Source organism: Sapajus apella, unplaced genomic scaffold (assembly GCF_009761245.1).
Source record: "Sapajus apella isolate SASKATOON/1434 unplaced genomic scaffold, GSC_monkey_1.0 scaffold97, whole genome shotgun sequence".
Lineage (NCBI taxonomy): Eukaryota > Metazoa > Chordata > Mammalia > Primates > Cebidae > Sapajus > Sapajus apella.
The window spans coordinates 6,012,596-6,028,373 of NW_022437037.1; the positions used below are offsets into that span (position 1 = coordinate 6,012,596).

Here is a 15,778-nt window from a genome sequence, read left to right on the forward strand (position 1 = left end):
TTCCTTCCTTCCTTCCTTCCTTCCTTCCTTCCTTCCTTCCTTCCTTCTCTTTCTCTCTTTCTCTTTCTTTCCTTCTTTCTCTCTTTCTTTCTTTCTTCTTTCCTTTTTGATGGGGTCTTTATCGCCCAGGCTGGAGTGCAGTGGCGCTATCTGGTCTCACTGCAACTTCTGCCTCCTGGGTTCAAGCAATTCTCCTGCCTCGGCCTCCTGAATAGCTGGAACTACAGGGGCCTGCCATCATGCCCAACTAATTTTTGTACTTTTAATAGAGACAGGGTTTCACCATATTGCCCAGGCTGGCCTTGAACTCCTGACCTGTGATCTGCCTGCCTTAGCCTCCCAAAATGCTGGGATTAGAGGCTTGAGCCACTGCACCAGGCCCAAGTCTCTTTTCATTACGTATTTTTTTAGTTTTTTTGAGACGGAGTCTCACTCTGTCGCCCAGGCTGGAGTACAGTGGCGCCATTTCAGCTCACTGCAACCTCCGCCTCCTCAGTTCAAGTGATTCTCCTGCCTTAGCCTCCTGCATAACTGGCATTACAGGTGCATGCCCAGCTAATTTTGCATATTTTTAGTAGAGATGATGTTTCACCATGTTGGCCAGGCTGCTCTTGACCTCCTGACCTCAGATGATCCGCCTACCTCGGCCTCCCAAAGTGCTGGGATTATAGGCGTGAGCCACTGTGCCGGCCTATACACTCTCGTAGTAAGAAAAAACGTTATCATTCCAAGGCTAAATCAAGAAGAAAGTGAGTCCCTCAAACTCCCTCCCAGGGAGCCTCTGCCGCAGCTTGGGCCACGTGCCCCTGGATTTGTCCCCATGTGAATGCTAACCTGTGGTGTGTTTCTCGGGTTGTGTTTTGCACGGCCTGGCCTCACTGTCGCAGCTGTGGCCCTCCCACCTGGAATCCTGGTCTGGACACCCCATGTCCCTCGCCCCGAGCATGAAGGCTTCAGACACTCCAGATAATCTGTTCTGGCAGCTCTCCCATCCCCGCCTCTGGCTCGTGCTCTCACGGACAGTTTAGGTGACAGCCTCTCCAGGAGGCTTGTCCAGCCTGTTCCTGACTGAGGGATATTTGGGCTGATCCCAAATCTTCACTCAGATACCCTCCTGTGGGAGACTGTACACACTGTCCCCTGGGAAGTAGAGGGGCCTCCCTCCCCAGCCTCCTCTCTCAGCATCTCAGTGGGGCTCAGTGTAACAGTCAGTCCCTCAGGGGGGCCTTTGGCCACCCCCAGGCCAGTTCAGGGCCCCTTAATATACTGCCCTGGCAGCCGTCCACACAGCAGATGCAAGAGAAATATAATAGTTTGTGGTGACAGTAGGCAGGGTCTGGGTCAGCATTGCCCACCAGCACAGCTAGTGACTTCTTGTCCTTGGGACCCGCCCCCAGCAGGGCCTGGTGCTCAGCAGACTGAATAATCAGTGCCATCAGTCTTTCTTTTTTTTTTTTTTCTTTTTGAGATGGAGTCTCTGTCGCCAGGCTGGAGTACAGTGGTGCAATCTTGGCTCACTGCAATCTCTGCCTCCCAGGTTCAAGCCATTCTCCTGCCTCTGCCTCCCAAGTAGCTGAGACTATAAGTGTGCACCAACACACCTAGCTAATTTTTATATTTTTAGTAGAGACAGGGTTTCACCATGTTGGCCAGGATGGTCTCGATCTCTTGACCTCATGATCTGCCCTCTGCCCACCTCGGCCTCCCAAAGTGCTGGGACAGGCGTGAGCCACCATGCCTGGCCTGCCATCAGTCATTCTATTTATGGTCCTGAGTGCTTTGCACACCACTGGTCTTCAAAGATAGGGAAGGTTGGCTTTGGCAGGTGGAGTTATTTTTTTTCTTTTTCCTTTCTTGAGAGAGTCTCGCTCTGTCACCCAGGCTGGAATGTAGTGGTGTGGTCTGGGCTCGCTGCAACCTCTGCCTCCCAGGTTCAAGTGATTATCCCGCCTCAGCCTCCTGAGTAGCTGGGATTACAGGCACCTGCCACCACGCCTGGCTAATTTTTGTAGTTTTAGTAGAGACCGGGTTTCACCATGTTGGCCAGGCTGGTCTCGAACTTCTGAGCTCAAGCGATCAACCCACCTCCGCCTCCCAAAGTGCTGGGATAACAGGCATGAGCCACTGTGTCCAGCCTGTAAAGATAACTTTTTAAAAATGTGCACAAATAATGCGTGCTCGTGGCAAGAAAAATTTTAAAGTGCAGAATTACAAAAAGACAGTAAAAATCACCCTTAATCCTCCTGCCCAGCAAGAAGCATTGTTAGAGCAGTACCTTCTAGACATTTTTCTCCGCAGATAAGCACATTTGTTTACATATATATCTTATTTTATGAAGATGGCATCCTGCTGTAAATCCTCTTTTATAAGCAGCCTTTTCCACTTAACATACCCCACGGCCCTCCTGTATAGTGGGGCTATAAATATACGCAGGCCTCAGCATCTGCTGTGGCCACAGCACGCTCAGTGTCTGGACTAGACCACGATTTGTCCCGTCTGTCTCCTGAAGGGCGCTGGGTCGTTTCACGTTTTTCAGTCTTATAAACAATGCTGCAGTGAACATCCCAGGCCTTGAATCATGGTGCACATCCCTAACCATTTCCCACGGAGATATTCCCACAAAGGGAAGAGCTGAGTCCAAGGGAGCCGCGCGCAAGAGACTTCTGATTCTGAAACCAAATGCCCTTCAGGAAGTTCAGACCGATTTACACACCCCCTGGGCAGTATATGGCTGGCCCCCAACCTTCCAGAAGCCAGAATGGGGGATGAGAAGTAGGATTGACTTCCCAGCCCAGGAGCACCGGGACCCCTCCTCCCAGCCCAGCCTGCGTGAGACATCCACTCACAAACCTAGCTGCTCACAGTCTGCAGGGAGTCTCCGAAGCCCTGTCCTTGCTCCTTGCTTTAGAACAGCTTAGCCCACAGCCTCCACCGCCCACCCCCACCCACCAGCCCCAACTCCCCAAAGACCCTTCCTGCTCTGAGCTGGTCCCACCAAGTGCATCCTCAGGGCGAAAGCAGCCCAAAGCCACAAAGGCCACACTAGGTCACCTAGATGCCCCTCTTCCCCCATGCATACAGCCACCAGCAGACAAATGGTGTTCTGATTTTCAAAGGCCTCAGAAGGAGATGATTCCAAATCTTCCAGGATGCCAGCAATAGAATCACTTGAACCACCTCCCAGTTCAAGTGATTCTCCTGCCTCAGCCTCCCAAGTAGCTGGGTTACAGGTACCTGCCACCATGCCCAGATCATTTTTAAAATATTCTTCTGTCTCTTTTCCAAGAAACGCCTGGCTCCTGCCTGGCTTTGGGGAGCCGCCAGCACTTGGGTTCCCCGGCCACCACCGGCCCCGAGGGACCTGGGCGAGAGGGGAAGGGTGGGCCTCGAGGTGAGTTCTTGCCCCCCTTGGAGGGCCTGGGAGCCTCTAGAACATCAGGGCCCTGGAGACAGCTGTGCTTCCTACATGGGGAATTCAGATATTCAGGCCGCAGTGAAAAGAGCTGAGGGCGGTGGGGCCAAGTCCTAGTGTCCTCTGACATGGTCCCGGGGGGTCATCTGCCGAGTGCCTGGTGCACATAAGCATCAGAGCAGGCCCTTGTCATCCCAGCGTGTCCGTGGCGGCGAAGTCCAAGGGACAGACACGCCGAGGTGAGGCTGTGCACAGGTGGCTGAAGCTGGTCTCGTTCTGGAGCCCGAGTGCGCGGCCACCGCCCTGGGTGACCCCAGTGAGTGGAGGCCGGTGGAGGCTGAGCGGCCTCCCTGAAACGTTCGCACAGCCGGTTCGGGCCAGCGCAGCTCCCACCAGCTCCCCGGCTCTTGCCCCTGAGCCTCCTGCTGGGTGGACCTCTCCCCCCACAGGGGTCTCCTTGCCCTCCTTGAGTCAGGAAGGAAATGTAGGTCGGCTCACTGGGCAGGCCACGGGGGCAGAATCGGCCTTGAGTGATGGCGCCGTTTGCTTCTATTTCTGGGCACCAGATGATGCGCTGACAGTGTCACAATCACAGTCACACCGAGGGCTGGCTGCACTGGAGGAGTGAGAGAGGCCTGCGCAGGGGCAGCGGGAGAGGGCAGAGTGGGGTGGGAGGCCCAGGGGAGGCCACGGCTCTGTTGGAGAGCCACCCTGGGGTCTGAGGACGGCAGGCCCACTGCCTCTTCATTCACAATCCCCCGGGCCAGACAGCTGCAGCGTGGTGAAGGCGAGAGGCCACGGACCTCGTCATACCTGTGATCTATGAGAGTCACTGTCTGTGTCACTGTGTGCTTACTGGCCACCACCCTGCTTGCCCATAGGGGACCCTGCCAGCCTGGTTCACAGCGCCAGGCCTGACACACACCTGAAATACTCAAGAACTGGCAATGCCCAAGAACTGGTGGAAAAGCGAATGAACCAGGCACAGTCTGGGCCAGGCCAGCTGGACAGCCAGAAAAGGGGCAGAGCCTCCCCGAATTATGGCCTGAAGAGGTAGAAGCAGCCCGAAATAGACACAGCTTCCCAAAGGCCCAGCTGTGGGGTGACTTAGTCCCCTCTGTGCTGCTGTAACTGAATACCACGACTGATTTATAAAGAAGTGTATTTGGCTCATGGTTTGGAGGCTGGGACGTCCAGGTTGAGGGGCTGTGTCTGGTGAGGGCCTCCTCCCTCCCTGATGCCTTCCCCATTATGTGCCAGGGAGCGTATGCCTTGGGGACAGGGGCAGGAGGGTGGCCACACTCACCCTTTCATCAGAAACCACCCCCTATACCACATTCATCCATTCATGAGGGGAGAGCCCCCATGGCCAATCACCTTTTTTTCTTTCTTTTTTTGAGACAGGGGAGCTCCAGCTGTTGCCAGGTTGGAGTGCAGTGGCATGATCTCGGCTCACTGCAATCTCCACCTCCTGGTTCAAGTGATTCTCCCTCCTCAGCCCCCTAAGTAGCTGGGACTACAGGCACCTGCCACCATGCCCAGCTAATTTTCAAAATATTTTTAGTAGAAATGGGGTATGTGGTTTCACCATGTTGGCCAGGCTGGTCTCGAACTCCTGACTTCAAGTGATCCACCTGCCTTCGCCTCCCAAAGTACTAGGATTATAGGCGTGAGCCACCACGCCCGGCCTGATCACCTCTTAGAGGTCCCACCTCTCAACACTGTTGCACTGGGGCTGAGTGGCCTCCCTGAAATGTTCGCACAGCCAGTCCAGGCCAGCGCAGCTCCCTCCAGCTCCAGGGGACTCATTCAAACTATAGATGGGGTTTCCAGGTCATGAGACGTGGGCACCCTCAGAGGTCTCCCTGGCAGACAGGGGAGCTCCAGATGACCCCCTCTCACCAACACACCAGCTTCAGCCGCATCTGTTTCATACACTGAGTCTGTATGCTTTCATTGGGAAAAACGTTTTGCTGCTAGAAATTTGAAAGGAGCCAGGCACGGTGGCTCACACCTATAATCTCAGCACTTTAGGAGGCTAAGGCGGGAGGATGATGAGCCCAGGAGTTCAAGACCAGCTTGGGCAACAAAGTGAGACACTGTCTTTACAATAAATCAACAAATTAGCTGGCTGTAGCCTGTGCCTATGGTCCCAGCTACATGGGAGGCTGAGACAGGAGGATCATTTGAGCTCAGTAGCTGCAGTGAACCATGTTTGCACCACTGCATTCCAGCCTGGGCAACAGAGAGAGAGACTGTCTCAAAAAAAAAAAAAAAAAAAAAAAAGGAAGGTTTGGGTCTAGCTTAGTTCTGGGCCTATGGATCTATGGATCCTGACAGCCCATGCAGAGAGTAGGGCTGTGGGGAGGTCAAGGCACCCAGCCCTCCTTGCCTTTGGCCACCCATCAGAGTGAGGTGCTGGGCCCAGTGTAGTGTACCCCCTGGGTGACTTCGTAAAGTCACCCCTTATTCCCCTCTTTTTCCTTGAACAGAGCAGCTGTCCATGGGGGCCCCTGTGCTCAAAAGGCAGATTTTATTTATTTATTTATTTGTTTGTTTGTTTGTTTATCTATTTTGAGACAGAGTCTCCCTCTGTCACCCAGGCTGGAGTGCAGTGGTACGATCTCAGATCACTGTAAGCTCCACCTCCCAGATTCAAGTGATTCTCCTGCCTTAGCCTCCCAAGTAGCTGGGACTACAGGGACATGCCACCACGTCCAGCAAATTTTGTATTTTTGGTAGAGACAGGTTTTCACCATGTTGGCCAGGCTGGTCTCGAACTCCTAACCTCAGGTGATCCACCCACCTAGGCCTCCCAAAGTGCTGGGATTACAGGCGTGAACCACCACACTGGCCTCGAAAGGCAGATTTTAAACCCATCAGCTGCTGAGCCCTGGTTTTCGACCTACAGACCTGGTCGCCAGGAAGACCCATGGCTCATGCCTTCCAGTGGCTGGTGTCCCATTTCAGCCACCATGTAGCCCAGTCCTGGTCTGCATTAACCTCCCCCTACCCAAGATTCTGGCAGCTCTCCCGGCACCCAGATCCTGGCTGGCCACCGGCCATAAACCACCAACACCAGGGAGGCCCTGGCCTCATTTGCCATTGAGGTGGTGGAGGTCTTGGAACCTGGGCCAGACAATTTTGAGCCTGGTAGGACCTTAGAAAGCAAAGCCTTCACTGATGCTCCTACTCAGTGCCCCAGCCTGCAGGACCAGAGCCTCCCGCGGCTTCCCCGGGCCAGGTGGGCCAGGACTTGTGGGTGGCGTAATGGCAGCAGCACGCTGTCAATCACCATGCTCCCCCCATTCATCTTGTTGTTTCGTCCTGGGACTCCTCCTGCTAAACGCTCCCCGCCATGTATTGTCTCATTTCGTCCTGGGACCACCCTTGCTACAGATGAGTAGACCAAGGCTCTGAGAGAGGAAGGAACTTGTTCTTTTTTTTTTTTTTGAGACAGAATCTCACCGTGTCACCCAGGCTGGAGTGCAGTGGTGCGATCTTGGCTCCCTGCAACCTCTGCCTCCCGAATTCAAGTGATTCTCCTGCCTCAGCCTCCCGAGTAGCTGTGACTACAAGTGCCCACCACCATGCCTGGCTAAATTTTTTTGTATTTTTAGTAGAGATGGAGTTTCACTGTGTTGGCCAGGCTGGTCTCAAACTCCCGACCTCAGGTGATCCATCCGCCTTGGCCTCCCAAAATGCTGGGATTACGGGCATGAGCCACCACGCCCAGCCCGTACTTGTTCTTAATTAGCAGGGTGGACCCCCAGGCCAGAAGCACCAGGACCCCTCCTCACAGCCCCAGCCAGCGAGACTTGGACCCTACCTGTGACTCCAGAGCCTTCAGATTTAACCCTTCCCCATGAACTGCCTTCACTCCACAGGGAAAAAGAGCCTGTCGCCAGGCTGGGGCCAGGGGGAGGGCTGCAGATGAGAAGGGCTCTCTGGGCTAGAGGAGACCAGCTGGCCCCTCTCAGCTGGCTTCCTCAGCTGCTCCACAGAGCTGAGGCATGCCAAGGTCAGCACAGCCACCTCTCTCCAGCTCCCACCTGCCCTGGGGACCTGGCAATCCCCAGTTCCTCTCTCTTGCTGGAACTGTGACCTCTGACAGGTTTCAGATGGCTGCAGACCCTGGCATGGTCAGCACACGAGATGGCCGGCCACATACCTCCCCAGCCACCTCCTGGGAGGACCCAGCCCAGGGGAACAGCTGCCATGAAATTGGCAGGCAAGGGTAGAGCAAGGTTTTCTCCAGCCCTTCAGGCCCTGCCCCCCTTGGGCCAGGCAGCTCTTCTGTGCACCTGCTCAGCCCCCTCCTGCGCTGGCCAGGCATTTCCAGGGTTCGAGGCTCTCAGCCAGCCCTGCGGCTAATGAGAGGGGCCAGGAGAGGCCACAGTTCAAACCCTAGACAGAGAGACCAGACTGCGAGCAGCAACCCTGAAGTAGGCAGGAAAAGGTGGGGGGCGGGCCTGAAGTTCTGTTCTTTCTTCTTTCTTTTTTTTGTTTTTTGAGACAGAGTCTCACTCTGTCACCAGGCTGGAATACAGTGGCATAATCTCTGCTCACTGCAACCTCAGCATCCCAGGTTCAAGTGATTCTTCTGCCTCAGCCTCCCGAGTAGCTGGGACTATAGGCGTGTGCCACCACGCCTGGCTAATTTTTGTATTTTTAGTAGAGACAGGGTTTCACCATTTTGGCCAGGATGGTCTCAATCTCTTGATCTTGTGATCTGCCCGCCTCAGCCTCCCAAAGTGCCGGGATTACGGGCATGAGCCACCACGCCTGGCCAGCCGAACTTCTGTCGCCCAGGCTGGAGTGCAATGGCATGATCTTGGCTCACTGCGAACTCCACCTCCCAGGCTCAAGCGATTCTCCTGCCTCAGTCTCCCAAGTAGCTGGGATTATAGGCATGCAGCACCATGCCCAGCTAATTTTGTATTTTTAGTAGAGATGGGGTTTCTCCATGTTGGTCAGGCTGGTCTTGAAAATCCTGACCTCAGGTGATCCACCCACCTCAGCCTCCCAAAGTGCTAGGCTTACAGGCATGAGCCACTGCACCTGGGCCTCAAAGTTCTGTTCTTTCCAGGAAGGACTGTGTGGCATGGAACAGGCTGACTGCCTGGCATGGACAGTTAGGTGTGCCATAGTACCTTACCCCTGCAGCATGGGGGTCGGGGGTACGTGATGGGGCAAGACTCAAACACAGGTGACAGAACGTCATATGTAAACCATGTTACAACCTTTATTACATCTATGCTCTATAGATGGATGGAAGGGTCTGGAACAGTGGCTACCTCTGAGGGGCAGGTTCCAGGTGATTTAAACTCTAACTTTTGTTTTTTGTAATGTTCTGCAGTGAACAGCATCTACCTCTTCTTTTTTTTTTTTTTTTGAGACGGAGTTTTCACTCATGTTACCCAGGCTGGAGTGCAATGGCGCGATCTCGGCTCACCGCAACCTCCGCCTCCTGGGTTCAGGCAATTCTCCTGCCTCAGCCTCCTGAGTAGCTGGGATTACAGGCACGCGCCACCATGGCCAGCTAATTTTTTGTATTTTTAGTAGAGACGGGGTTTCACCATGTTGACCAGGATGGTCTCGATCTCTTGACCTCGTGATCCACCCGCCTCGGCCTCCCAAAGTGCTGGGATTACAGGCTTGAGCCACCGCGCCCGGCCTTTTTTTTTTTTTTTTCCTAGATTTTTGTTTCCATTTCTGCCAGCAGCTGTCCATGCTGATAAACACTGCAAAGTTTTCTAGGAAAGCTCCCAGCATCGGGCTGCAGTGGACTGTCATTGAGTCATAACCCCCGACCCTTATCCAGCCCTCCTTGTGGGCCAGGCATTTGCAGGGGACCAAGTCAGTCATTTGGTGGGACTTCCCTGCTTTAGCACTGAATGCCTTGTGTCCTAGGAAACTCCTCTGTCCCAGGGAAACCTTGTCACCCTGCAGGCTCTGTGCCAGGCTCCCTCTGGGAAGTGGGTGTCCATGAGCTTGGTCTCTGTTGGAAATAGATGCTCACAAAGAAAAATTAGCACTGAGACAAAGGATCTTTTAGCAACACAACTTTTACTTCCTGGACTGCAGGAAGGTACCCTCGCTAGCCATCGTGCCATGAGGGTACAGTGAACAAACGAAAGCAGACATATGTACTCCTTACGTACATTTGGGGTTGTTTTTACTGCCATGTCTCATCTCTGTTGACCGGAACCAGACCTCACATTTTAAACTAAACCCCGATTGGCCAACAACTTAAAACTTTTCTAAACAGCTAAAAGCAGTGGAGAGCTGGGACATGCCTGTGAGCACGTCCAGCACAGATATCTTGTTAAAGCACAAGGACATAGAATGTGCTACGTGTCTGTAAGCACGTCTGTAAGCACGGCGTGTCTCACAGCTACATAGGATAGGGCTTCACAAAGTTATTAGCACACTTGTGATTTATTCTTTAAAAAGAAAGAAAACTTTAAAAAGGAACTTTCCAGCCAGGCGCGGTAGCTCACGCCTGTAATCCCAGCACTTTGGGAGGCCAAGGCGGGTGGATCACAAGGTCAAGAGATCGAGACCATCCTGGTCAACATGGTGAAACCCCATCTCTACTAAAAATACAAAAAATTAGCTGGGCATGGTGGCGCATGCCTGTAATCCCAGCTACTCAGGAGGCTGAGGCAGGAGAATTGCCTGAACCCAGGAGGCGGAGGTTGTGGTGAGCCGAGATTGCACCATTGCACTCCAGCCTGGGTAACAAGAGCAAAACTCCAACTCAAAAAAAAAAAAAAAAAAAGGAACTTTCCTACTTCCCACAGTCTCGCAGGTGAGGAAAGTTAGGTGGCTTGCCCGAGGTCACACAGCTGAGGGCAGGAACGTCTCTGGCTGTGACGCCTGTGAGCTTTGTCACTGCACTGCACTGTGGCTGTTGCCTTCACTGTCCCTGAAGCAGGGCTTACAGGGGCTGTGACCTCACCGGGGTCACCAAGGTCACCTGAGGTGGTGAGGCACAGGGGGCAGGGCACAGGCTCCCTGCTGACTCTGCACCTGCCCTGGGGGTGCTGTCTGGCCTGCCAATGCCACCCCCACCCCAGGTCAGAGGGTGTGAGCTCCAAGGGCCTTCCTAAGGGTGGGAAGGGTTGACCCAGAAACCCCACATTGGCTGTCTGGGTGCCACAGCACTTTTTGGGAGGCAGAGGCGGGCAGATCCCTTGAGGTCAGGAGTTTGAGACTGGCCTGGCCAACATGGTGAAACCCCATCTCTACTGAAAATACAAAAATTAGCCAGCCGTGATGGTGGGTGCCCATTGTCCGAGCTACTCAGGAGGCTAAGCAGGAGAATCACTTGGACCCAGAAGGTGGAGGTTGCAGTGAGCCGAGATTGTGCCTCAGCCCTCCAGCCTGGGCGACAGAGCAAAACTTTGTCTCAAAAAAAAAAAAAAAAAAATGCCAGGCACGGTGGCTCATGCCTGTAATCCCAGCACTTTGGGAGGCTGAGGTGGGCAGATCATGAGGTCAGGAGTTCGAGACCAGCCAGGCCAACACAGTGAAACCCCTGTCTTTATTAAAAATGCAAAAAAAAAAAAAAAAATTTAGCCAGGCGTGGTGGCCTGTAATCCCAGCTACTTGGGAGGCTGAGGCAGGAGAATTGCTTGAACCCGGGAGGCGGAAGTTGCAGTGAGCCAAGATCTCGCCACGGCACTCCAGCCTGGGCAACAAGAGTGAAATTCCGTCTCAAAATAAATAAATAAATAAATAAAAGGGAAAGCGCCCACCTCTCTGGTTATGAACCTCAGGCCAGTAACTCAGCTAAGTTGAAGACTGCAGCTCTGTTTCTAGCCCCAGGGGAAAAAACCTATTAAACAAACAGCCTGGGCCCTTGCCTCCCCGAAGTGATGGTCTACACCGCAGACAGCGAGCCTTCCCCTCCCAACAGATTCCTCAGTGACTGCGGGGACGAGCCTGAAGCAGAGAGGCCAGGTGTTGAGGCATCACCTTTCAGGGCCTGAGCTGCCTGGAAGGTCGGGGCAGGTCCCTGGGGTGGTGGGTTGGGAAAGAGTGGAACCTTTCAAAAAGCAGGAGCAGCAGGCATGAGCGCCTCGAGCTTAAAGGGTTCATCTTGTCCTCTGTGAAGTGGGGATGACACAGTGCGGTTGCTGGGGAAACAGTGGGATTCCTCAAAGAGTCACTCATAGTTACTGTCATTACCAACCAGCGACCCCAATCCTGGGAGTTATCAAAAGAACTGAAGCAGGCAGCCACGTGCGTAGCAGCGTGAGTCACGGCAGCCGAAAGGTGCCGACAGCTCGATGGCCATCAGCAGATGAATGGATAAACAAATAGTGTGTGGCGCAGTGGCTCAGGCCTGGAGTCCCAGCACTTTGGGAGGCTGAGGTGGGGGGATAGCCTGAAGTCAGGAGTTTGAGACCATCTTGGGCAGCAAAGTGGGACCCTCATCTGTACAAAAATATATATATATTTTTTAATTAGCTGGGCAGGGTGGCACACCTGTAGTCTCAGTGACTCAGGAAGCTGAAGCAGGAGGACCTCTTGAGCCCAGGAATTCAAGGTTACAGTGAGTTATGATTGCACCACTACACTCCAGTCTGGGCAACAGAAAGAGACATCATCTCTGTCTCTCTCTCTCTTTTTTTTTTTTTTTAAGACAGGGTCTCACTGTGTCACCTCAGCCTCCTGAATAGCTGCACCACCACACTCAGCTAATTTGGTGTATTTTTTTTGTAGAGAAGGGGTTTTGCCATGTTGCCCAGGCTGGTCTCAAACTCTTGGACTTGTGCAATCCTCCAACCTTAGCCTCCTGAGTAGCTGGAACTACAGACACGTGCCATCACATATGGCTAATTTTTGTACTTGTATAGACAGGGTTTTGCCATGTGGCCCAGGCTAGTCTCAGACTGCTGGGCTCAAGCAATATGCTCACCTCAGCCTCCCAAAGTGTAATCTCATTACAAGTATGAGCCACCACGCTCAGCCAGAGACATCTATCTCATATATAAAAAAAAAAAAAAAAGGAGTTTGGACACAGTGGCTCACACCTATAATTCCAGCACTTTGGGAGGCTGAGGCAGGCAGATCACCTTAGGTCAGGAGTTCAAGACTAGCTTGGCCAACATGGTGAAACACTGTCTCTACTAAAAATACAAAAATTAGCCTGCCCCCTGTAATCCCAGCTACTCAGGAGGCTGAGGCACGAGAATTGCTTGAACCCGGGAGGTGGAGGTTGCAGTGAGCCAGGCTCACAACACTGCAATGCACTCCAGCCTGGGTGATTCTTTCTCAAAAAAAAAGGAAAGATGAGATAGTGGTCCGACCATACAATGGAATATTATTCGGCCATGAAAATGAATGAAGTACTGACACATGCTGCCACCTGGGCAAACCTTGTTAACATTAAGCTAGGGACAGGAAGGCAGACACAAAAGGTCACATATTGTCTGATTCCATTTATAAGTTTCTAGAGGAGGCAAATCCCCCGAGACAGAAAGAAAGGAAAGAGGGAGGGAGGGAGGGAGAGAGAGAAAGAGAGAGAAAAAGAGAGAGAGCGAAAGAAAATGCATATTATATCAAGGCATGAGAAAAACTGCATGAAAAAATTAAGCAAGGTGAGGGAAGAGAGCGTGGTTGGGGCTTTTACAAACAGTGTGGTCAGGGAAGGCTTCTCTGCCAAAGAAAGTGGCAATGGGAAGCGCAGGATATGCCAGGCAGTGGTGGACAGCAAGGGCAAAGGCCAGAGGTGGGACCATGCCTGGGGGGGTCAGTGTGGCTGAATGGCCTGATTGAGGGGTAGGAAGGGGAGACGAGGCGGGGAGGCATGGGGGGGCCTGGGCCTGGCTGGTGGCCCTGATGGCCCCTCTGTCTCCTGCCCACAGCCCTGCTCCTGGACATCATGACAGTGGCCGGCGTGCAGAAGCTCATCAAGCGGCGCGGCCCATACGAGACCAGCCCCAGCCTCCTGGACTACCTCACCATGGACGTCTACGCCTTCCCAGCCGGGCACGCCAGCCGCGCCGCCATGGTGTCCAAGTTCTTCCTCAGCCACCTGGTGCTGGCGGTGCCCCTGCGCGTGCTGCTGGTGCTCTGGGCCTTCTGCGTGGGCCTGTCCCGCGTGATGATCGGCCGCCACCATGTCACGGATGTCCTCTCCGGCTTCGTCATTGGCTACCTCCAGTTCCGCCTGGTGGAGCTGGTCTGGATGCCCTCCAGCACCTGCCAGATGCTCATCTCTGCCTGGTGAAGCGCCTGCCGGCCCACACAAGGCTCTGGGGGCAGGGCTGGCCCTAGAGAAGGGGCAGTGGGTGGCGAGGCGGCGGGGGCAGGCGGAGCAGAGCGGTCACCCCCACGTCGTCTTCCCCTCTTGGTGGGAGGCCGGTGACCCCAGGCCACCCCACCTGGTGATGAGCGTGTTTGGCAGTGCTGGGCCTCTTGCCCCTCTGCTTGGACTCTGGGTCCTTCTAGGCAGCTGGGACTCACCCGTGGGGACAGTCCTATTTAGCTTCTGCTCTGGGGACAGTGAAAACCAGGATGGTGGGAGGGGGCCGAGTCTTGTCTTGTCCTTTCATCGTCATGACTGTTGAGTCCTTGGCTGTGCCCATCACGCCACAGCTCGACGCCTGCCAAAATGCCCCCACCTACAGCCTGATGCAGGCGCCATAGCCATTAACGGTCATCGGCGGCTTAGGGCAGCACTTTCCAAAGGGTGTCCTGTGGGACACCAGCCCGTGAGACGCTTCTGCGGAAAAGGGGTTTTGTGGTTCAATATCTTTGGGAAGTGCTGCATGCTCTGTCCCCAAGCTGGACATTCACAAAGGCCGTTATTGCCGTAAAGGCTCTGACAAGTCCTGTAGAAAAAGCTTCTTGCTAAACCTTGTTGAACCCATGTTTCCTAAACTTATTTGACCACAAAACCCTCTTCTTGGGGAACAGCTATTAACCCCCAAGGAACCACTGGTTCCTCAAGCGCATTTTGGGAGCTGCTGCCAGACAGCTGCAGGGCCTGGGGCGTGAGCTGACTCTCCACCAGGGAGACCCGGTGCACACGCCACATCCCGGGGAAAGCACTGGCCACCACCCGTGGGCATCAATGAGGCTTTGGCCCCCAGGGGCCGGACTCTGTGTGACCTAATAGGTCGTTTCCAAGTCACCCGTTATGGATGTGCATTTCGTGTGACAATACAGATGACATGCAAATGGCCCTCTCCATGTGGTTTTTCCTTGTGCAATTCAATTGCTCCGGACGCACTGGCCTTGCTCACATGGGACCAGGTGGAGGGGTGGGGTAATTCTTCAGCCTGGTGCCAGGGTTAGGGGTCTCTGGGCACCGCTGGCCTGCTCCTGGCCTTTACCAGGCTGGCTGGTCCCTTCACCCTGGAGTGGCCGCCTGGTGCTTCTCCAGCCCCAGGTCTTGTGCTGGCTGCTCCCTGGAACCTAGGCAGGGACCGTTTGAGAAGCCCTCGCTGTGATGCCGATGGACCAGAGACCTCTCACTTCAGCCTCAGGCCTTCCCAAAGCCTCGCTGCCCAACTCCTGGCTACCCTGATCCCCATCCTCCAGGAAGTGGGCAAGTAACCAGACAAACACAGCCAAGCTACAAGAGCTGCCAGGAGGCAGGTGCAGGACAGTGAGGGCTCAGAGCAAAGGCCTGGAGCGCAGCCTGGGGGGACAGGGCAGGGGTCCCAGAAGGGGAAATCTGAGCCCAGATGGAGGGAATGGGTAGAGGGAGCCAGGAAGGAGGGGAAGAATGTTCTTGGGAGGAAAGAGGAGAGGGCCAGGAGGCAAGAGCCCCCGGGTCCTATCGCAGATCAGCAGGAGGCTCAGGGGACACCCCCAGCTCCCCGAGCCACACTTGGAGTGTGAGCGCTGGTCAGCGGCTCTCAACAGCCCTCTGATGTGGGGTCATCAACATGCCCATTCTATAGATGGGAAAATCGAGGCCCTGAGACTTGCCCAAGGTTGCCCAGCCAGGAGGCAGCACAGGGGGTGGGAGCCAGTCTGCCTGGCGGTGGCCAGCTGTCCTCAGCATTCCTTGGCTCTCAGCCACATCCTGCTGCTCTCTGCCTCTGTTCCCATGTGGCCTTCTCCCTGTGTCCGTGTCTGTCTTCCTGCCACTGCCTATGGTTCCCTTCCTATAAGAATAACAGTCATACTGGCTTAGGGTCTATCCCACTCCAGCAGAACTTCATCTTAACCCACTTCTTTTTTTCTTTTTCTTTTTTTGAGATGGAGTTTTGCTCTTGTTGCCCAGGCTGGAGTGCAATGGCACAATCTCGGCTCACTGCAACCTCCACCTCCTGGGTTCAAGTGATTCTCCTGCCTCAGCCTCCTAAGTGGCTGGGGTTACAGGCATGCACCACCATGCCT

The 15,778-nt window shown here is 54.2% G+C and overlaps 1 protein-coding gene across 1 annotated transcript in view; it reads left to right on the forward strand.

The window, feature by feature from the left end:
- The window catches only part of PLPP7 (phospholipid phosphatase 7 (inactive)), a 22,499-nt gene extending 7,887 nt beyond the window's left edge, over positions 1 to 14,612 (forward strand). The window contains exon 2 of the mRNA XM_032257632.1: positions 13,291 to 14,612. Within this exon, the coding sequence (XP_032113523.1) occupies positions 13,291 to 13,655 (365 nt within the window). The 3' untranslated portion in view covers positions 13,656 to 14,612. The remainder of the gene's footprint in view (positions 1 to 13,290) is intronic.
- Positions 14,613 to 15,778: the final 1,166 nt, after the last annotated feature.